Genomic DNA, 23,718 nt, shown 5'->3' with positions numbered 1-23,718 from the left:
CAGTTATTCTAACAGACTCTCCTACGGAAGACTTTGCAGCACATCTGTAGTGGGAAATCTGGTACCTTGGGGGAAGCAATGGCACCAGACACTAAGGGACTTATTGGTGAATCTGTGGGAGACATGAAGATTTTATGATTAGGCGGCATGTTCTTTTAGACTCAAGTGACAGTGATATCCAGACCTCAGATAGAAATAAGAAGCTCCCAATCTCATACTCCACCTCTTAATCAAGGAAGGGATGAAAAGAGGCCTGGAGAGAATTGCTAAATCACCGTGGGCCAAACTAACTGCCCCCTTTCCCTCTCTGCACTCTGTAGAGGCGGCCCACTACCTCTACACTAGAGAAACACTGTAAACAGGTATTTATGCCCAATAACTCCCTTATCCCTAAACTGCTTCAGCAGTGGTGCTGTGTGTTGGGCCTCTATTTTACTACAGATGGTGGACAATCCCAGGATTCATGATGCTGTCATCTCTAGGACCAAAACTTCTGGGAGCACCCTGGCATCATCAGAGAGGCTCTAGTATACAGCTCCTAAGTCCTATTCTCATTCCCTGGCCTCAGTGTTCTCACCTACACTGCAGCCATAGTAATACATCAGTCCCTAAAATAATGCTTACAGAGAGCCCCACACCACACCCGACTCACAGGGAGCATCTAAGTACTTGTTGTCTTGTTCTCTTTCTCACAAGAGCAGTGTCTCTGGGATGGTGGTTGGGACAGCACTTTGGATAAATCATGGGAGAAGGGAAAGGATCACCCCAAGCACCAGCAAAGGGAGACACTCCAGTCCCCAGTTGTGTAGAGGTTGGGGGTGGGTCAGAGTATCCATATGTATTCCCTGACCTCATCTTGGAACTTGAAGTTGGGAAATCAGTAGGGTTTCTATACAATGTGTCTGTGGTCTTAGAGAAGTCACTCGAGGCATTCTTAGTTGTTCCCAGCCCTGGCACTACAAGAAAGCCATGTGTACTGGTACATGTCACTGGCCCAGCCTATGCTTATCAACTGGCTGACCTTGGGCAAGCTGCTTCTGTGACTTTATGGCTTCCATTTTCTTCTCTTCACTATGAGGGCTTTGGAGGCTTCTTGGTTCATTCTTCACTGCTCCTTCAAACAGGCAGGGCTCCTGTTAATCCCCTGAAATCAATGCCACCTCGGGGTCTCATCTCTGTAGCTGGTGCTCTATGTAGCCAGCCACACACCCACTGGCATTCTTGTTCCTCTCTTTTCTCATGTGGTGTCAGTCATAAGATCCTACCCCATGCAGATGTCCTTTCATTCCTGTCACTCCTGAACCCTAGCCACCACTGTCACCTCCTTGTCCCCCAGTCTTGCCCATGGATCATATCCACCTTGCTAGAAGCTTGCTCATAAAAACAGACCTTCTCTAACAGTGGCAAAGGTGGGACATTTCAGGATCACAGTTCTCTAAACAGAGACGCCCCTTCCTGTTTCCAGGGCTGTGTCAGTCACTGTCTGAAATGCAAGCTTGTCCCCTTCCACCCATCTCCTGCTACAGTCTGCTGCTGGTGGGTCTGGATGTCTCACTTCATTGAAAATATCTGCTCTGGCCATTTCTGATGAGCCAGCCCCTCTTGTATTAAATATTCCCTCAGTACTCTGCATGTCACCATGGTAACCTTGGTCCTAGTATCAAACTCCATCAGCCTGGTGGAGAGGCTCACGCTCCAATTGCTAGTTCAAGGAAGACTTAAGCAGGTAGGTTTTCCTGAGTTCAAGATTAGCTTAGGCTCCTCAGTGAGACTTTCCCTTGAAAAAGCAATCCAAAAGAAGCAAGATCCATCACCTGCCCTCTGGACCTTTAGCTCCCAGGAGAGCTCGACTCAGGGCCAAAAAGCATCCCCTTTAACACCCCAACTCTGGCTTAGAGTTCTACCCACAACAAACTCCTTTTGCATTTATTGGAACCTGCTTACCCAGCAATCCCCAAAGGAGCTTAAGCAGGGTTGACATCTAGGACTCCTATGCCCTAAGCTTGGGATTATCACAGGGCTACCTGGGCAGGGGAAGGAGACAGGTAGCGTGCGAAGGGTGGGGGGACACAGAAGACAAAAGGAAGCAGGAATTGTGTCCTGCTAAGGACCGTCAGTTGGCAGGGAGAGGTTTGGTTTCCCCACCTCTCCAGACTCAGGGTATGCCTGATGTGTGCATGTTCACACAGCAGTTGTTTGTGTAGGGGTGGGGTGGGGGAATAGCCCAGTGGTTCCCATCACTGTTTCTTTTCCTTTATCCTCTCCTTCACTTTTTGAGGTTCAAACTGGATCAGTCGCAGAATTTCCTTATTGGCCAGGGTCCCCTCGATGAATTCCTCCTCTGTAAGTTTATCTGTGTAGTGGAGGAGAAGCATCAGTCAGGACTGGCTGTCTCAAGCTACAAAATGAAAGCTAATACCCAACTTCCACTCCAGTAAAATTGTTAAAAAATAATGAATACTTAGCATTCCCAGGGACCTACACTACCCCCCTCCAGATACTACGCCTTCTTCAGGACCCCTGATTACCCCTCAAATCATTCAAAGACGGCCAAAGACTGGCATCATAGAGGTCTCCCAGAACACACTCGTATAATCCATGCCTTCTGCTTGGGCAGGGCTCTGGCATTGCTTGTCATCAATGATTATAAATACTTCTTTTTATATGCTTTTGTAATTACCCCATATCTCTTGCCTAGACTGAGAGGCAGGCCCACAATACCAGTGCAGCTGTAGGACCTGTCCTCAAGGGATTGAGGAGAGGTCAGGAGACAGTGGCATGCCATGGGTAGCCTGACTTACAGAAAAATCTCTTGTGTGCCCACAGTACCAGGCAACCTTGTGACCAGGCAACATCATGACACCAGGTGACACGGCCTCTGTCCTCTTGGACTGCTTCCTCTGCTTGCAGTCTCTCATCTCTCAATCTCTTCTACCTCATTTGGGATGAGGGTAGAGAGAGCGAGAGAGCCTCTGCCTCCAGCATTGCCACGTGCATGCATGTTTTGTGTGTGTGTGTGTGTGTGTGTGTGCACGTGCGTACATGCACATGTGTGTGCTTGCACATGCAGTCCAGTCAGTGAATGCTGTTGTACCCTTCCTCTTTGTGCTTCATTCTACTGTTCTTGGGGTTACAAACATTGCAGAGAGAAGGGTGTAGCAGAAAAGAGAGTGAGACAAAGTTTGTCAGGAAACTCCAGTTCTTACAGGAAGACATTTCAGCTTCTTTGTTCATGGTCACCTCATGATTCTCAGCCCACAGTGTGGATGCAGTGCCATAGAATTGATTCCATTTCCATCGGCCTTCTGACATCCCTAGTCTTCATTGGGGTTGGGATCTAGGATACTTCTGTGCTTAAGTTTGGGTGGTGAAATTTGGAATTCAAAGTTCTAACTGCCTTGCCAGCCTCACTCCAGCAGGACTAACAGCCAGCCTTCTAACAATAGCAATTTTCAAAAGTATCAGAGAAAACTTGACATGTGGAAAGACCCAGAGGGAATGAAGGGGATTAAAGAAGGCATCTTACACAGCCAGCATCCATGAAAGCAAGTCTTCAGGGGACAGGGGACAATGCCAATGGGGCTGGATGCAGGAGGGAGTGAGGGGAGTGCCTAGGTAAATGTGGAAGGAGTTATTCACCTTCAGGGGCATGTGAGAACACAGCTGGCCCTTGAGGATGAGTACCACTATGCATCCCGCCCTCCCTCATGGAATTTGCTTGCCTCACCCAGCTCCTTCCCAGGGTCTTCCTCTGACATCATTGTTTGACTGTGGAGTAGGGATGGATTATCTCCACCTTTGTTTTGTGCCTCAGAGGACACACAAGGGGCTAGCTCTGGCCACTCTGATGTGCCCGAGCCATGCTGTGTTGTATTTACCAAGACACTTCAGGTTTTAAATAATTCACATGCAGACACCTCTTTAAAAAAAAAGAGAGAAAATTGCATAACATGGTACCAATAAAGCTCCATGTTTCCACGGGGAAAAATGTAAGAGCTCTTCAGGGCTGTCTACCAGCTCTTGTCTCCCAGTGGAGCTATGTCCATTCCACTCAAGTTCATTATCCTAGCTCTGTGTGGCTATGACTTTGTAGGGCCTGTCTGGAACCAAGTCAGTCTGTCTGTTTCTGTGTCTGTCTGTTTGTCTTCCACCTATGTGTGTATATGTTATGTGTGTGTGTTGTGTATGTATGAAATCAACTCTTATACTCTGTCCTTCCAGTCGAGGCTGTGTGTGTGTGTGTGTGTGTGTGTGTGTGTGTGTGTGTGTGTTATGGACCAACAGCTCCAATTGCCACATTGTGGGAGTCATCTTTCTCCCAAGTTCCAGAGACTGCTTCCAAACAGCCACAAAAGTGGACCAGAATTGCCAAGAGGCCCAGTGAGAAACCACGGACTTTGCCAGCACTGTCTTAGAGTGTCACAGCCTAGGACTCTCTTACCAGTCCTTCCTCTCTGTCCTCTATTCCTGTCCTGATTCCCCGATTGGGCCCGGTCCTTGATCCCTCCCCAGTTTCCCTTGGTGGCTGTCCTCTCAGTAAATTTTTAGTAATGCAGTGGAATCGAACCCCTTCTGGGTGTGGTTTTTGGGTCATTGAAAATAGTTTTCTAGATAGTTGTGAGGTCTCTCCAGGGTAAGGTGCCATGTTCTCTTGTACTCCCTGTGCAGGGAGCATCTGGAGAGCAAGCAACCCAAGGAGAGAAATGGCTGCATTCTCCTAAGGTTGCCATTGTGTACACATGGACACTGAGCCTGCAGACTTTGCATTAGTGGTCCTCAAATTCCAGTTAAAAGCTTCTGAAACTGACACACTAATACTCATGATGCTGAGGCAGGAGGATCACTAGTTTACCTCCAACCTGGGAAACAATGTTTTCCTTCTTCCTGCCAAACCCTAGGTAATGAGTGAGTTTTGTAACAGAGTTATGTTGATTCCCCTCTCACCAACATCATCTGGAGGGTGATGTACCTGGCTAACCCTTGCTCCCGACCTTTGAAGGTAGCTGGGACAAAGTGTGGTGACAAGATGTGTCCCCCAGTTCTGCCTGGACCCTGTGACTCAGGCGAGGGAATCCTGCGGGGGTCTCCAGGAAACAGCAAGGGGTGTAAAAATCAGAGGTAACGAAGACAGAGGAACTCACCATCATCTTTTTTTCCAAAGAACGCCCAGATCTTCTCAGCCCGCTTCTCTGGGGTGTTTTCATCATCTGGGAGGTTCTTCACATCCTCAGGCTTGATCATTTTGAAAATAGCCTGTAGCAGACCAAGGGAAAGACCTCGTCACAAGGAGCAGTGAGGGCTTGGTGGCCCTGAGAAATCCATGTTTCACACAATACACAAAAATTTACCAGCGATGGATTAAAGGCTCAATTTTCTGCCACACACTATATAATTCCTAGAGGGAGCTAAGCCTCGTGACATCAGCTGTGATAATGATTTTTGAGCTATTGGGATTATATTAAAACTTAAGAAGCTTCTACACTGCAGAGGAGACAACAAAATAAGATAACCTTGGGGTGGGAGAAAAAAAATTACAAGGATGATAAGGATTAATTTAATAAGGGATTAGTATCTAACACATCTAAAGAACACCTACAACTCAATGCTAAAATGATAAATGATGCTGAGCGTGGTGACGCACTGCTTTAATCCTAGCGCTTGCATGAGAGACACAGCCTGGTCTACACAGGGAGTTCCAGGCCAGCCAGAACTACACAGTGAGATTCTGTCTCAAACAAACAAACAAACAAACAACAAAGCCAGACACACACAAAAGCAATCAAAACAATAAGTAACTGAATTGAAAACTGACACGTAATGGGACAGAGAAATTAAAATGGAAAACCAAAAAGAGGGAATGACCAGCAGATATTTGAAAAGTGATCAACCTCATTAATCATTAGGGAAATGTAAATCAAAACCGAGGTGAGTTTTCCCCTCATATCTGTTAGGACAGCTGCTCTTGAAAAAGCTTGCCTTGTCTGTGTCTCTTGTCAGATGAGGCTGGGGATATGGCTCAGTGCTAAAGCTCAGGCCTGTAGGAAGCCCAGCCTTGATCTTCTGCACACAAACCACCAACACTCCCATCTCAGACACAAAGACAAGAGGCAAATGTTGGCATGGATGTGTAGAAAAGGAAGCCCTGGTCATTTGTTGGGCTGCCACATTATTCTTTCTCTTTTTGGGGGCCCAAACAGCCTGCAGGATCAGATGCCTTCTAAGGCAAGAAGGTTACAGTCCAGATGCCTATTGGAGCCCCAAATGTTCAACTGAATCAAAACTTCTGGGGGCATGGCCCTGGCATCATCAGCACCTTTGAGACCTTTATAAGGGAAAGAGACTGTGGAAGAAAATTTGCATTTTCATGTAAAGTTTGAATTTTCTGAGTAGATAGAACGATTTTGTTTAGGAAAAAAAACCTCAAGAAATAGAAATTTCCCAATAATAATCCACCACAGCTCTGAGTTTGGAGTTTGGGGCCACTATCACAGGCCCTGCCTCCCACAGGCTTGAGAGAATCAAACAGCATTGGCTAGGTCTGTGAGCTCTCTCCGTTCTTCAGCAGGGCTGGCTTATGATCATAAAGGCTAATATGTCTGTTGAAGATCCCCATTGTTTTTGTAAGCACTTTTTAAAGGCTAATTCAAAAGACAGCTTCACAGAATGGGAATTATTGGTCCCATTTTACAGACAACCAAACCAACCCAGAAACATCTAACGTTACCCATGCAGCAGAGATTCTCACACAGGCAGCTCGGTTCTGGAACCTACATCCTTGTGTCCTACCCACATGTGCTTATCTCATTCTGAAAAGCATAGACTGCTGGGAGGGGAAAGAGAGGTGTGGACAGGACCTGCAGAAGTCTGTTCAGGACACGGAAAGTCTCTGAGGTACCCTTTGTCTCATGGGAAATCCAGAGAAAGGCTGAGTTTTGGGCTCACAGATTGCCTTTAGCCCCTTCTCTTTCCAATCAAGAATTAAAGCCAGAAGGAAATGCTCCTGCTCTGTGAAATCAAAGAAGTGGACAAGGGGGCCCCTGCTTAGCCTTCTGATAACCAGGCTTCTTGGAGTCTACTGACTCGGTAACATGGAATCAACTGGCCACCAACACCAGGTCCAGCCAAGCTCAACAAGGACACTCAAGGCTGTAGATCCTTGGATGTTAAGCAGGCTCAGGATGTAGGTGAGTACATTGACATAAGGTCCTGAGAGGCTGCAGTCTCTGGTCCAGGGCCTTGCCTCCCTGGAGACTCAAGGGCATTACAAAAAGGTAGTAATATCTGTGAAATTAGCATGGACTTCCAAAGGTCAACAGCCGTAAGAAGTGCCCTTGCCCACTGGTGCTAGGACAAGAAGGACATTAACCCTGGTAAGCCAGGGCAGAAGCTGTATAAACAGCACACACATCCCCAGAAATGAAACGAACTAAAGTACAGATGACTCCCAGAATTCCTCTTTCCTGATCCACTGGCACCAGATCCAGGCATGACGGCTAAATACTGGCAGCAACTGGCTGGCTGTTCGACCTCTCTTCCAACAGAGGGCTGGTTGGTGGTTGGGTGGGAAAGAATCATGCCTTCAGGGTTCTGGGAAAGGCCATAGAAACCATCAAAGCCTCACCCTGGACCCAGGAAGGTTATATGCATTTCCCACGGTCATGGTGTCAGAGCTGGTACAAGAACTCATCGTTTCTGACTTCCAGACTGATGCTCTCACAATGACCTTGCGACTCGGCGACTAGCAAGGTCTCAGACACTTTGCTCAGCTTCATCTCTCCCCTCTACCTCCTCTCCCTGCTCATTTCCTTCTTCTTTGTTTTCCAGAACAGCATCAACCTAGCCCTCTTTAGGTGGCTTTAAATGGTCCTCATCCTATGCCACTCACCAGCCCCAAAACCAACCCAGAGGAGGTTGCTCTGCAGGCTTGGCCTGGCAGACACTGAGAGTACCACTTGTTGGCCCCTATTCCAGGGATGAGCTACTCTGCACCCGGCTACAGGCTTTGCTCTCATGTTTGTGGTTTGTCCTAATAAGGGGGGAAAGAATCCTGCAAGTAAAGGCATGATTACAAATGCACCAAAAATTAGACGAGATATGAAGAATAGTGTCCCTTCTAACAGGAATGGAATTCGAAAAATAAAGCAAGTGACAGGGACAGGAGGAAATGGAAGACAGTGATTGTAAGTGACATAATGTGGGGGAAATTGAAGTTCTCTAATGTCTAAAATTATGGGAACCCTTGAGTGGACTTGTGATATTTCCATAGAGTAGAATTTTAGGGGCTCTTAGGCATACTTTTAACCTGGCTGTGGTGGTTTACACCTGTAACCCCAGCTATGGTGGAGAGAGGGGCAAGAAGGCTGAGAACTTGCGGGTAGCCTGAGCTACGGTTTCTGAAGAGTTTGCGATGGTATAGAAAATGTTCACGATAAAAGAGTAATAGGAAAACCATGTGAAAAATCACATGTTAATATGGTAGGGTTCCAGATTTGTCTTAAAATACGGGAAAGGCATATGTTGTGTAATGAAAGTGCGTTGGTTACTGACTTTAGTTTTAGCCTGCAACATTCCTTTTGCATCATCTCGAAATTTCACAGACTACTTATCTATTAGATTAAAAATAAAACTTATTGTGGGACACCAAAAATACTCAGGACTACTGTAGAGAGAGAGGAGAGGAAGCAGAAGATTCATCTGTGAAGTCTGGGGTGGTAATGAGAGTCTTGGGGAGTGCTTAGGGAACCACTATACCAGGATTAGGAAGTGAAAGCAATCAGGCCTGGAATCTGGATCCTGTGTCCCCACTGTGGTCTCTCTCTGCTTTTTAATTGAAACATATGTGTTTTACTATTGTGGAATCTGAATGCATGTTGCTGAAAGAAATTGAAGACTTTAATGAAAAAAGGGAAAATGTGGGAGAGAAGAAAGAGGAAGGGAAGAGAGGAAGAGAGGAAGGGAGAAAGGGAGAGGAAGGAGGAAGAAATATGGAGAAGGGGGAAGGGAGGAAAAGAAGGGAGAGGAAGGAAGGAGGGAAGAAGGGTGAAAGGAGGAAGGCAACAAAGGAGGCAGGAAGGAATGGAGAGTGGGGGTGGATGAGGGAGGAAAGAAGGAAGGAAGAGAGGGAAATTTTAAACGGCATTTACTAGCAAACACCTAGATTGTTCTTTGGGAAGCAGATGACGCTGTAGGGAGGTGCCTGCCCTCTATTCCTGTCAGTATGTTGGAGGCTCCCCACCCCCTCTCCTAGCTCATAGCCAGCCCTTACTCCACTGGGCTACACAGCATCTGTGGCCACCTCCCCATCCCGCACAGGCAGCAGGGACAGAGACACACACACTGACCATGACGATCTCCAACACTTCATTCTTGCTGATGGTCCCATTGCCGTCTACGTCGTAGAGCGAGAAGGCCCACTCGAGCTTCTGCGTGGGCTTGCCCGCCGTGGTCATGTGCAGAGCGATCACATACTCCTTGAAGTCCAGCGTACCATCGCTGTTGGCATCGAAGCTGCGGAACACGTGCTGGGCGTAGGCCTTAGGGTCGGAGTCCGGAAAGAACTTGGAATAGATACTTTCGAACTCCTGCCGCGTGATGCGGCCACTAGGACACTCCTTCAGGAAGGACTGGTACCAGGCGCTCAGCTCCTCCTCTGTGAACTTAGTGTTCAGTTGCAACTCCTCCAGGATCTCCTTGGACAGGGCCCCGCTCTTGCTGTTCCCCATGGTGAGGGACAAGTGTGGTCGCCTGGCAAAGGAGGCTGTGTGCTGCTGTGGGGTGGAGACCCAGGTGCTGATGGATTAGGGGGGATTTGCAGCCAGTTCTGCCCAGTCCTTGGAGGGAGGAGGGGCACAGAACCCTCCTGAGATTAAAATAAAGAGCCAAGAGCAGGCACTCACCTCTCTTGTGCCTGCTGAGAAGAAAGGAACAGCCCCTTCCTTCTGCACTCAAGCCCCCCCGCTCCCCCGCAAAAAGCTACACTGGCTCCTGTCTGTCTTCCGCATCTGAGGGGTACCCATGGGACCTTATAATGCAGTGTTTTAAGGGCTGAGGATCTAAAGGCAGCCCTGCCACTTAACCTCGCCCTGTGTGGGAGCTTTGCTAGTCTTTCCCCCAGTCACATTTGGGCTTAGCCTTCACCTTCTCAGCAATGCCTTTTATTCACCACTCTCTGATAGCACCCTCCCTCACCTCTGCTGGCAAACTCCAAACTGTCTTCCAGAATGGACGTGCGAGATAGGGAAGGGGTGTGTTCTATGGATTGTTAGCCATTGCCAGAACAGAACAAAATAGCTCAACCTGGCTGAAGGAGGTGCTAAACACACACACACACACACACACACACACACACACACACACACACACACACAGACACATAGACACAGACATAAACATATACATACACACATATTCAAACATGCTTATACACACATATACATACACACACATACATACACATATGCACATATACATAATACATACATATTCATACAGACACACATATACATACTCATACCCACATATAAATACCCACATATACATACACACATATACACATATATATAGACACATGTATGTACACACATTCATACATATACACACATAAACACATGCACACATTCACACATACATACACACATGTACATGCACACACAGACACACATATACATACACACATGTACATGCACACACAGGCACACACATACATACAACACACACACACACACACACACACACACACACACGGCTCCAGATTTACTATGAGCTCACTTAAATGTTTTAACTTTACCACAGTTTAGATGTTTTGACTTTACCACAGTTTAAATGTTTTGACTTTACCGCAGTACCAAAACATAGCCTTATATAACCACAGGAGACTATTTCTCTAGGATTTAGTCCAATGTGAGTGTTCTGAGCAGACGGAGGTGGGCAAGCCTGAGTTACAAAGTTCAGTATGTTGGATGAACTAAATACATTCTTACTTGTGGTGTGTTCAATCTAAGACTGGGTCCTGGAGACCTGGGCCCATTGTGGGTCCCCACTGTAAGCCAAGCACTGTTGTTATTGTTCCTAAGTAACAGAGGTAGAGTAAAGTCATCTAGGAGGAGTGAGCAGGCAGACCAGGCAGGTGGCAAGGGACAGAGAGGCCTGTCACACTGGCAAAGGTGAATGTGTCACTTGAGTGTAGTCCTAGGGTTATAATATTTAGACACATTTTGGTGTTGTGTTATTAATGGTTGTCCCTGCTGCTGCTAACTTAGAGACTAGAACACTGTTGGGGGGTACAGTGAAGCAAAACCCACCCCTACCTCCTGATGCCGCCCTATTACCTGGTCCTCCATACAACACTGACTGAAAACTAGGGTCTCTTTTCCAAGGCATCCCCCAGGAACTAAATATATGTTCCTTCTTTCCCTGCTTTTCTGCCTAGGAATGGACTGCAAAGAATTCTCTGCCTGTCTTAGTTAGGGCTACTATTGTTACTGTGGAACACCATGACTGAAAAGCAACTTGGAGAAGAAAGGGTTTATTTATTTGGCTTGCACTTCCACAGCGCTACTCACCATCAGAGGAAGTCAGGGCAGGAACTCAAGCCGGGCAGGGACCTGATGCAGAGGCCAAGGAGGATGCTGCGTATTGGCTTGCTCCCCGTGGCTTTGCTCAGCCTGCTTTCTTAGAGAACCCAGGGATGGCAGCATCACTATAACGAGCTGGGTCCTCCCCATCACTCATCAGTTAAGAAAATACTCCACAGGATGGCCTACAGCCCGATCTTCTGGAGACATTTTCTCCACTGAGTCTCACCACTCTCTGATGACTCTAGCTTATGACAAGTTGACATGAAAGTACCCAGTGCACTGCCCTACCCTGTGGGGAGGAGGGTGAGAAAATGCTTATTGCAGAAGGACCTTGTTTTATTATGGAGGCCTGGACTCGGGGCTAGTTGTGTGGAGTGAGGGCTGTCTTGGGGATGGGGCCCGTAGCCAGTAGGGTCTGATGCCTTCCGTAGATTCACATCGTCAGAACTGTTTGCGCTAGACGCAGCCAGCTGTTGACCACTGCACAATGACCACTTACAAATGCCGAAATTGTATTCTAAGGATTCTTTTGTTGTTGGTGTGTGTGTGTAGGGTGATGCTGTGTGCAATGCTTGAGCACATATGTGTACGTATGTGAGCCTGTGCATCCACACAGAGGTCAGGGGCGATGCAGGTACCCTGGTCTGTCCCTGTGCCTTACTCTTCAAGAGGGAGTCTTTTAGAACCTGGAGCTAGACTGGTGTCCAGCAAGCTCGTGCCCCTCCTGTCTCACTCACAACTGGGGTTATGGACTCGCGCATAGTGACCCCTGCTTTTCTATGTGGATTCTGATGATACAGCAATTGTTCTTAACTGCAGAACACTCCAAGCACTGAAAATACACCTTCTTAAAACATTCATTTATTTATGGTGTGCATGTGGTGTGTGTGTGTGTGTGTGTGTGTGTGCACGCGTGTGCGCGTGCACGTGTGTTTAAGTTCTCTTTTCCCACAACTTAGGATAGAATACTATTTCTTAGTAGCAATGCTTTCCCTCCTGGATTCTCACCGCCTTTGCAGGAGGCATCAAGGATGGTTAGAAATGGGTCAGTCACATTGAACATCCACTCATCCACTCACCCACTCACCCTCTCACTCACTCACCCACTCACCCTCTCACCCACTCACCCTCTCACCCTCTCACTCACTCATCCACTCACCCGCTCACCCTCTCACTCACTCACCCACTCACTTACCCACTCATCCTCTCACCCACTCACTCACTCACCCACTCACTTACCCACTCACCCTCTCACTCACTCACTCACTCACCCACTCACTCACTCACCCACTCACTTACCCACTCATCCTCTCACTCACTCACTCACCCACTCACCCTCTCACTCACTCACCCACTCACCCTCTCACTCACTCACCCACTCACCCTCTCACTCACCCACCCACTCCACCCACTCACCCACTCACTCTACTATCTATCTATCTATCTATCTATCTATCTATCTATCTATCTATCTATCTATCTATCTATCTATCTATCTATCTATCTATCTGTACCTTCAGGGTGTCAGGCTGTCTTTATAAGCTGACATATGAGGCAAGGCCACCACGTCACAAGTAAAGTAACTACAGTTTCAATGACCAGTCCTGGCTTATCTGCTCCTGAATGGCAAAGTCAGAAACAGAGCTCAGGCTTGCCAGTTCTGGGCTCTGTGAAACACAGGTGCAGCCTGCCTGCCTGCCCCTCCCTCCCTCCCTCCCTCCCTCCCTCCCTCCCTCCCTCCCTCCCTCCCTCCCTCCTTCCCTCCCTCCTTCCCTCCCTCCCTCCCTCCCTCCTTCATCTCTCTAGTTCACTGGTTCTCTTACTCTCACTCTCTGCTTTTTCTCTTGCTCTCAGAGGTTGACGCTAGAGGCCAGACTCTGTTCATAGGTGAGGATCTGGAGTTGCTATGGTAACAAAGCTGACAGTGAAGTGTCACATGGCTTCAGATTGGGGTGGAAGGATCAGACAGAGACCCCTTCTTTTCCTCCAGTAGGAAGCAGGTGGGGTGCAGCTGGGTCCAGTCTTTAATTCTTCAGGTTGCTGTGCCCTGGAGGGACGCCCACTGCAGGAGGGAATCCCAGGAAGGACCACAGGCAGCTGTGTTGATGCTGCTGAGAGCGAGGGGTTGTGACCTGGAGGTTTGTTTGAAAACCTGCATAAACATCTTCTATTAGGGGGAGCACGCATGCTCCTTAGCCAAACAAATTTGCAGGAGATGATGTATTGTGAGCCCATTTGTTAAGTCTGAGTTGGGCCAATAACCCTGCCCTGTGCCCCAAAGGAAGGCTAATGTCTGTCCCTGCAGGGAAGAAGGCCATCTGTGTTACTCCTCTTGAGCTTACCTAGACCAAGCAGCCTGTGCTCCCCAGAGGTCCCCTACCATTCAATCCCTAAGCAGAGCTCAGCTATTTATGGGCTCAGCCCTTGGCCCTCACCACGTTTCTCCACATCCCCTGCTCTGAGCAAAGGACAAGGGGACCCTCGACACCCCCTGGCCTGGCGTCAGAGCTTCAAACAGTCTCTGTTGGCAAGGGAGAAGGGAAACAGTGAGGATTTAGTGTGGTAAGGGCTCTCAAGTATAGTCACCCTTGCTGTGGATGACGCTGTATGGCCCTCCTGTCTGGGTCAGATTCTCAGTTAACTCAGAACTTCGCCGCCTGCCACATGACTTCCACCTGCCAAGACCTTGGCCCTACCTCCAAAGAACACCCAGGTCCTGCCTAATCTGCCAAACCTACCTGTGGCAAACACCCTCTGCAGTGTTGGCACTTAGGAGTGATACCTATGTCCTCAGCTAGTGCCTCCCTGTAGATACTCCCTGTCCCGCCCTGCCCTCATTTCCCTGAGTGGATCCTCTTAGCTTTCTCCTCTGCTCCTGCCACACTGGCCTCAAACATTTAGCATGGCTTCCTCTTGGTCTAGACTTTTTTTCACGGGGACTTGTCAGCCCCCCAATCCTCACTCCCGCCCCTACCCCAATCCCTGGTCTGTTTGTGCCTAACCTATTGAGACCTTCTCCCCGGGGCCACTCCAATCACAGCGGTTTACACCCAGCCTTGCCATCCTGGTCTCTCCACACTTCATGTTCTGCAGCTGCTCAGAGCCATGCCCATAGCTCTCTGGGCTTTTTCTGCCTGGTCTTGTTATCTAGAAAGCATCGAGGCAGAGCTGCTCTTTCTGTTCACTGATGTATATCCCGGTGCTCAGAGGAGAGTAGCATGAAATACACTCAGCGGTTGTTGAATACGCGAATGAATGGAAGAGGAAAGGGACAATAGCAGCAACCCTGAAGGTAGAAGGGAAGCGGGAAGCCAGGGGGTGGGGTGCACGAGGCTGGGACCAGTAGCACTGTGTCTGTCTGGGCTTCCATGTCCAGGTGTCCCTCGTCCTTCTGCTAAGTCATCAGGACTGAACCCATCCCTTGTGTGCAGAGCCCAGGAGGAATGTCGAGACCTCCCGCAGGAAGGGAAAATGTGTGTTCTTCTAGGATAGAGGGTCCCCATGGGGGCCGTCGTCTCTGGAGAGTTTACTTCTCATGGGATGGATCTAAGCATCTCAAGTGTATACGTAACTGAAGGAGGGGAAGAAAAGGGATGGCATTGAACTTCCTGAAAACACTTTATAACAGTGCAGGGGCAATCACACACAGCAAACGCCGTCAACATCCGAACTCTAATTTAAACATTTAATTCTTCAGAATTAATACACAGAGATGCTATCATGGGGTGGGGGAGGCGGGCAGCCTCCATTGGGGATCTGAGTTTTGACAATGTTACTTACAACTTATATTACATCCATTTTATTTACTGGTCCAGGCAGCCGCAGCATGGAAAGATATACAGCGAGAAGTAAACACATTCATCCCGGGTGAGGAGTTCTGGCAGGAGACACTGCTTTTTTTTTTTTCAACATTAAAAATGTATAAAGTATTTAGCAAAAGTTACAGAAAACAGACCAAAACGAGCAAGTTTATTTTGTTAGAAAATTCCACTTTCATGGGGTTCGCTCATGTGCTCAGGTTGTAAGGGGGTGCTTCTGGGTATCTCTTTCCCCAGGGAAGGGAAGACATACAGAGTGCGGCCCTCACCCAGGTTGGCTGGTGTCCCTTGGAATGTCGGTACCTGGGTCCAAGAACCTGTCTGTCGAGGAAGCTGCAGGAAGGAACAGGTGAGCACAGAGGAGTCCCCACGGGGTGTGATCTTAGGATGTGGGACAGACTGGGAAGCAGGGGAGGGCCAGTCTCAGTTCTTCCTTTCTGCCCCGGTGCCATAGTGTGGCTTCCGGCCTCCACACTCCACCAACACAGTCCTATTGGAAACTCTCCTTTAAACACATAGGGCTCACATCCCTAATACCACCCAGAAAGAGTCTAAACATCATCCGCACTACCCAACCCAAGCTTCCATAGTTCAGTCCCCAAGAGCTACCCTCAGCACTAGAAGATTAGGGCAGGGGAGCCTTGATCTTGGGCAGCTAGTAGAGCCTGCCCCTTGAGAAGCAAGTCCCTGACCTCAGTAATGATTAACCAGCTGTTGAGGGGTTAGAAAAGCCCCCTCCACCTCAGGGTCCTAGCAGCTTTGCCTCCTATCTCAAGACCTATGTGTTCTGACTCCCCAGATCTGTCTCTCACCTGAACCTAGGAACTTTTCAGTCTACCTGGAGCTTCGGAAGAGCCCTCTAGCCTCCATCTTCCATTCAGCCATACCTAACCAAGACAGCTTAGAGGAACAGGTCCCAAAGAGTCCCACTCTTAGCCTGGCCTGGCCTCCACTGAGCTTGGGCCTATCTCTACCACTATCTAACAGGTGCAGGCTCAAGCTAGTCTCAGCATGACTGCTGGCAAGTCAAACTACCATGAGCAAGACAGACTTGATCAGCTGACCCTGTGTTCACAGCTGTCCTCACTCCTGGGACAGACCCAGAAGCGACTGGTACTGACTTACAGTTTCTTCAGGGGTTCTGAGAGGAACTAAGTAATTCTCTCAGCTTGTGACATGATTTAGTTCTATTTGGGTTTACCTGGAAAAGTGCCCATTGTGAGGATTTCTGGTCGCAGCTGTGGGAATGACCCAGCTAATGTATGACCTTGTGCACAGAGAACAAATAGGCAATCGTGGGGGCAGGGGGACACGGGAGCTGAAAGACTCAGAGGCCTTTTAGAACAAGCACCCTCAAATGGCAGATGGCAAAACAAGTTCGGGGAAGGGTCAAGCTATACCCAAGGGTCAATGTTCAATAAATTACAAAGCCACCAAGGACTGAGGTGACAGCCCCCTGAGGGAGAGGATCTTCTTGTACTGAGAGATTTACTGCTGCAACAGTGGAGAGTGACGTCCTGTTGCTGTCCCTTCCTGCTTTCTTCATTGACCCAGAACTAGAATCACCAACTTGAGGGCATAGCTGGTGTCTGGGGAAGGAGCCCCAGGATCATAGGAAGCAGTGGGTTGGAAGCAGCTATACAAACTGGAGATCTGGGGCTAGGACTTCCAAGGCATAAAAACCTCATTTTAAAACTAAGGAAATCCTAGGGCCCATTCATTTGATAGAACACTCAGCAGGGAAAGGGGACCTTCTACTGACACGCACAACATGGCTGATCCAGAAGGTTGTATCAGTGTGACTCCATTTACATGGTGTTGTAGAAAAAGGCAAAATTATAGGGACAGAACATTGAACTGGCTGCTAGATCCGGGGTGGGAAAAGAGGAATTGACAAGGTGATATGCTTATCTTGGTTGTGGTTGAGAAGACCAGTCATGGTAAGGTTCATAGAACTGCATTCCTTGAAAGGGCGAGTTGTACTGTATTTTAGTCACACCTCAATTACCTTGAAAAGGGAGGTGGAGAGATGCTTTGTGGCATGGGAACAACTTTGGCAATGAAGGGGTCTTCAGTCTAAGCCATCAGGAGCTGACCTGCTTCTCTACTTCAAGTCTGTAAAATGCCTTTCTTAGCTTCCTAGTAACAGCAGGTCTTCAGACTCCTGTTTAAATCCTTCTTGTCAAGTCTACTCACAGATGGGGAACAAACCCCCAAACAAGCCAAGGTCTTTTGACACCTTTTGAATTTTATGGCTTGTATTTCCATGAAGGGGCTTTGGCTAACCACGATTCTCATGCACCCATCCACTACCCTCATAATTGGGTGGATTCCACAGAGGGATTGCACACAAACAAACCCCTGTCACAAATTTGGATACTTTGCCTCAGCTATTAATCAACCATTGCAGAGATCCTCCCGAGTCAACAGGGTCTTGTGTGGAGGTAGAAAGGTGGCCCCCATAGCAGAGACAGCCTAGGGCTGCCATTCACATCCTTCAAATGGCCCCTGCACTGTGAGACTGTTCAAAGGTACTAGAAAATAATGAAGGGTAACAAGTATCTCTTCCTGGAGGTTGCCATGGCAACTAACCCATTTTTGAACATCATTCATTTTAGAGTTTTTTTTTTTTAAAATCAGGGTTTTGCAGACAAAGCTTAAGTGCATTGGCACTCCTAGTCGGGGGCAGGTAGAAAGGGCTGTTGCTGCTCTCAGCCTGGACAATGGATGCTCGCCCACTCTAAATAAACCCTGCCAGATCCTCTCAGAACCTATGCACTGGCGTGTTCACAAAAGCAAGGTAACGGGGATGGGAATAGCTAAGTGGTAGAGCAACTGGCCTAGACACATGACTCTTGGTTGGGTATCCAGCACTGCATGGAGACCAAGGACCACAACAGCAGCTTGAATACTCAACTCAGTATGCACTTTCAGGTTCTTGCACATCGTCATCTTCTTGGTTTCATCCCCTGGGTACAGTGAGGGTAGTTGGGACACGTGACTCTACCACGATCACAGTTCTGGGCATCACTTCCTGGCACCCACCTCCTCTATGCTCTTATCTTCCCTATTTGTAGTAGAAGGAAACATACCGGAAACCAACTGCAGCCATTTCTGAAATTGAGCTTGGTGTGAACTGAGATTTGGTAGTCAGGAGACTCAGATCCCACTGCTGTGCCAAGATCTCTTAGCACAGTTAATACTTCAAGAATCCCAGTGTGTGGGGTGGAAAATGTATTGTTTCCTCTGTCCAGAAGGGTCAACCGGAGGTGGAGCGAGCTGGGGGTGCCCTCCTAGACACATGGCTAGTTCCGGCACTCGGCACCCAGTTCCAAGCATTTACTGAGAGCATTTATGAGTATGAAAATGAACAGATGCCTGTGAACCAGCACACAGGCACATAAACCAGGTGCACATGAACCCACATAGAGCTGGTACCACTGAGAACTCAAACGGGCCTGGTATCGGAGAGGGAGAGCCAAGTGCATCTCAGGAAGGGGTGGATCTATACAGAACATCTGAGGGTTTCTTTGCATCACAGAGCTGTAGGCTGTCTTCAGATGAGAGATCACAGATTGCTTGTCTTTAACAAAACTCTAAATGAATGATCAATGGAAAGAAGGGGACAAAAGAAGGAAAATGTATACATGGATAGATTAAAAAGGAAGTGAGGGGACAACAAAAAGAGAATAGCCTCACACGGAATCGGCTCACATCAGCCAACTTCAGTTATGCTGGAGGAAGTGACATCTCAGGGGACTCTGAATGTCCTAAGCGAGGTGGCAAGGGAACAAAGTCATGAGCCACACTGTGATACCCAAAACCCCTGTGTATGACAAGACTTGGAACTTGACCATCACTCACAAATTAGGTTGCTAAGCCACAAAGCAAATTACCACTAGCACCCATTTTCTTTAATAAGGAAATCAAGAAATAATGTCCTAATATCAGAGGCTGGTGTCACGGGGTCCATGCTGAGCACAGGTTGGTGAAATGTCCTCATGGTGGCTTTTATGGTTGAGATGTTTCAGTAAGGAAAGTGACAGTGCTTAGTTTGCTTTAGTGTATTAGGCATCTTGCTAACAACCATGAGAGATGGTTCTGTGGATGGGCTGCCCAAAGGTCCAAGATTAGTAAGCTATCCGCGACAAGCATGTGAGATGGCAAGATGGGAGTGGCGCTCAGGGGATTCTGCCCTTTGGGTAGACAGGTCAAATACAAAGTCATCTGTGGGAAAGACGAGGAAAAATGCCCCCCACCCCGCACAAGTTCCCAGCTAGAATTCACCCCAACCCCACTCACTGTGTGACGACCCAACGTTCCTACGTTTCCTGGGTGGCAACCACCTACAGCCATGAGACTCTGCACTACGGACCAATGGCAGTAAGGGGGACAGCAGGTCCTACTCCATTGTGCACATCCACAGCTAGAGCCATTCTAGAGAATAACCAAACCTGAATATTACCACCGCTGACTCACATGGCCTGTAGTCAGCACGGGAGAGCATACTGGTCAAGGCTGTCATAGTGATGAGGGGCGGGGGCATGTGTCAAACAAGACTTTGTGGGGCTCCACCCCCAAAGCCTTTGATCATGCATCTAGCTGTCTGAGGACTTGGGAAAATATCCTCTATTGAGTCTGGAAAGGGCTGTCTGGATGAGGTGTGGAGTTTCCTCCTTGAGAAAGAGGTTGGGGGAAAGGTAGATTGGAACTTTGTGGTAGACTTTACAGTCAATGCCAGATCTGGAATCTGAAACTGATGGGAGCTATGATCTGGTTGTGCCAACTGAGGTAGTTCCATTCTGACCTCTCCGGATTTGGGTTGGGAAGAAACTCCACCATTCTTGTGGGAGACGAAAAAAAATATAGATGTGGGCTCCTACAAAGCAAAGGGAGAAGTAGGGAGGACTAAAAAATGTTGTGGGACAGGATGCGAACTTCACTTTCCCTCCTGTCCTCGATCCTGATCCTGACATTGTTTGGAGACAGAGACACCACCCCCTTCCCCTTCCATGGTCCTGGAGATGACAATCCCGCTAGAGGACAGGCCTTGGATACCTGGGGCACAGGTGTGTGATGGCCACCCCTGTGGAACTCAGCTGGGACCCCAGGGTTCTAGCCTCAGTTGGTTCTCAGAGTGACAAGCACAGCATGGGAGTTGGAGGGGAGGCTCCAGTCTTCGAGGTGAAGTTGGGGCTGTGGGTCCATCATTATGGCCTGGGAATATTGGGGAGCCCCTGGCTGGGCCCTCCTTCGGGAATCACTGTCTCTTTTCCTCCTTTTCCCTGGATAGATTAGCAGGTAATAGGGCAGATACAGCCCTTCTCCATGGGATCCCCAGCCCCTCTCCTCAGGAGGACCCCCAGGACCATACAGTCACTTCTAGATCTCCATGTCCACTGGGCGAATGTTGCCTGTTTTGTGCTCTCTGACCCATAGCTCTCTGTCTTTGGCTGGGTCCACTTTTCGCAGCAGTTGGTCCACAGGCTCGACTGTCTGCAAGGGGACACAGAGGAAGGGTCACTGTCAGAGGTGGCAGCTGAACTGGGATGTCTCCTGTGTCCCATGCTGCTGCAGTTGGAGAGCCACCTCGGATCATCCTTTCTAGAAGGTTCTAGGGCCCCATGGAGGTGGTGTGAGAGTGAGAATGTGCAGAGTGCTGTGAGAGGCAGAGCTAATCTGCAGACACCAGGCCTGGAGAAGAGGGCAGGCTGTCCTAAAGATGACCCCTTCCTTCATCTGTCCTCCATGGGCAAATAGAATGGCCCCTGGGCACCCATCATGACTTTAGAAGTTGTGCATTTGGCTTGCTTTCTAAAGCAAATTCACACAGGAGATGAATGTATGTATTTAGCTATCTTAACCATTGTAGGGCAGGAGGAAACGTATAACTGTGATCCCAGTACTGGGGAAACTGAGGCAGGAAGCTCACCCATTCAAGGCCAGATATGGTCTAAAACCAAACCAAGCCAATGTAGCCCCATCCCCCGCCCGCCCATCTTTGTGGTAGCCCCCAGAAGAACCTGCTCTAGGAACCTGCTCTGGGATAATCACGCTGAGCCTGTCCTGCTAGCCTCCTGCTAGTGCAAAGGTGGGGAACTCACGCTTTGGTTGAACATGTCTGTCTCATGCCGCAGCTGTGTGTACTGGCACAGATGTTGTCGGATCATCTCTACCCTCTCCACCTCCAGCCGCTCCAGCTCCTGCCAAGGGAGAAAAGACCAGAGGCCCCTGAGCACATCCCTAACAGGGGGACCTCCCCAAGCAGATGTCAGACCGCCATGTATCCTATACACAAGGCCCTGGCTGGGGATCCCCAGCCCATCTGACTCTCCAGGCTTTGATGAAGAAGCAGCCAGTCTCTAGGGTGAAGATGAAGGTCATGGGTGTGACCCTGCCAGCTCAGTGTGGAGCTCTCCACAAGCAGAGTATCTGATTATCCCCACTAGGACTCAGAGAGAGGTTCTACAATTAATTGTCCCCATTGGCCCGAGTGTCACGGAGCTATAGGAAGAGCAGCATTTAAGCTGGATCTGTGGTGGAGTAATGGGCTGTGTCCCAGAGCTCTCAGCCTGTCAAGCACTCTGGCTTCTACACGAGCCTAGTGCTATGGGGCAGTGACTGCGCAGGGAGCAAAGCAGGCTGTGAATGTGGTAGCCACTGTCAAGGGGAATAGCAGAGAGGGCTTGTCGTTGGTTCCGTGACTTTAGGGGATTAAGCTGTTATTCTGTGGGTAACTAGGTCACCGCCAGGTGATTAACCTGAAAGGGAGGTAAAGAAGGGGGCTTAATTAGAAGATTAACAGAGGAGAGGAAAACCAGGACACTCTCTGAAGGAGGCTGCTAATCCTCCTAGGTGGGCTAGCACCTGGAGAAAGTAGCTGGTTAGGGGACGGGCAGGGTGGCTTTGGACACTGGGATAAGATAAACAGTGGGCGTGATGCTGTCCCCTTCTCCCTCCTGGTCCAAGTACCTACTGTCCTGCTCAGGCACATTCTGGCCACAAAGGAGAGATGACAGACCCTTAATATGGCACAGGATAGCATGCAGGGTCTGCCACCACAGTCTCCCATTGCAGCCTCTCTGAAGCACCCCAGCTGCCCCATTCGGGTGTCTCATAAGGACCCCTTTGCCAAGGACCTGAGGTTGGTGTGTGTGTGTGTGTGTGTGTGTGTGTGTGTGTGTGTGTGTGTGTGTTGGGGATAGTCTGTTACCTTTCACTGCTTCTCTGTTTATCCCAGTAGGCCATGGTTCTAAGATGAGGAACTCCCTCGTGGACCCTGACCTCTCCGTGCTCAGACAAAGGGGAGTAGAGTAAGACCTGGCCTTTGCTGAGTTCATAGAGCAAAGCAAGCTAGAGCATGGACCTGAATTTATGGTTGGTACAGATTGAGGGCTGGACCCCAGTGCTTGGAAGGACCTAATGACCATCTCTGCTGTTACCCCACCCCATCTTTCCATGGCCACTGTCCCCTGCCCAGGGCTGCTTGTGTCTTAGCCTCTTTACCACATGCACACACATCTCTGGTCACATACCAGGGTGGTCGTCACCATCTCTTCAAACCACTTGGACTGGGCCTGGTTGTAGAGGTCCACACAGCGCATGAGATCATCTCCTGGGAAAAGCCAACAGCCACCATCATGCCCTGTTACAGGCCACCCTGTCTCCACCATGGCTGCCTTTTTCTGCCTGTGCTCATGGTTATGGCTGTTCCTCCCACGGTGGTCATCACAAAGTCAGGGTATGAAGGGGGGAGGAGAGAAGGGAGTAGACAAAAGAGGCAAAACGCAGGAGACAAGCCTTGGCGTGCCGATCTGAACTCCATCCGAGGCCCCAAGAATATAGGCAGGGGGTTTCTCGTCAAGAGACTACACATGACTCTGGGTGCCACAGTGTACATCTGTAATCTCAGCACTTCGGGAGCCCAAGGCACTAGGACCGAAAGCTTGCCAGTCTGGGTAACTTAGGGGTGTAGTTAAGTGTTAAGAACGTTTGCCTGGTAGACCCAGGTAGACTGCCTAGTATCTTGTGTCTCCCCAAAGAGAGAATTTTGCAAGTCACACACACACACACACACACACACACACACACACACACACACACACACACACACTTGCATACCCCAGTGTGATAGAAGTGGGACAGCATTCTGAATCCCAACACAACAGTCACAGCTCATTCACTGTGCAGTACTGGTACTAAGCCAAACACTAGAGCAGGGGCAGACAAGTGGGAGCCTTGGGAAACTGAGTCAGGCTGACTCAGAGGGAAGCGTTCATGCAGCATTCTGTCTGGCAACAGCAATCGCGACACATGACCAACTA

The 23,718-nt window shown here is 48.9% G+C and overlaps 2 protein-coding genes across 19 annotated transcripts in view; both read right to left on the bottom strand.

The window, feature by feature from the left end:
• Window positions 1-1,984: 1,984 nt before the first annotated feature.
• On the bottom strand, window positions 1,985-9,722 carry Rcvrn (recoverin). Its single transcript, NM_080901.2, is given in 3 exon segments — window positions 1,985-2,353; window positions 5,142-5,253; window positions 9,342-9,722. Coding segments are annotated over 3 exon segments (609 nt in total). The 3' UTR covers window positions 1,985-2,237.
• A 5,518-nt stretch (window positions 9,723-15,240) lies between these two features.
• Gas7 (growth arrest specific 7) overlaps window positions 15,241-23,718 on the bottom strand; it is a 230,730-nt gene continuing 222,252 nt past the window's right edge. For 17 of the 18 annotated variants that reach the window (XM_087574748.1, XM_087574744.1, XM_087574741.1 and 14 more), the window contains 3 exons: window positions 22,930-23,009; window positions 21,499-21,597; window positions 15,248-20,890 (listed from right to left, as the gene is read on the bottom strand). In XM_087574748.1, coding sequence (XP_087430874.1) covers window positions 20,777-20,890; window positions 21,499-21,597; window positions 22,930-23,009 — 293 coding nt within the window. In that variant the 3' untranslated portion in view covers window positions 15,248-20,776. 18 annotated transcript variants of the gene reach the window in all.

Source organism: Rattus norvegicus, chromosome 10 (genome assembly GCF_021556685.1).
Source record: "Rattus norvegicus strain SHRSP/BbbUtx chromosome 10, alternate assembly SHRSP_T2T, whole genome shotgun sequence".
Taxonomy (NCBI): Eukaryota; Metazoa; Chordata; class Mammalia; order Rodentia; family Muridae; genus Rattus; species Rattus norvegicus.
Note: the sequence above shows the minus strand (reverse complement) of the source record. Positions and strands in the feature narration are given on the sequence as shown.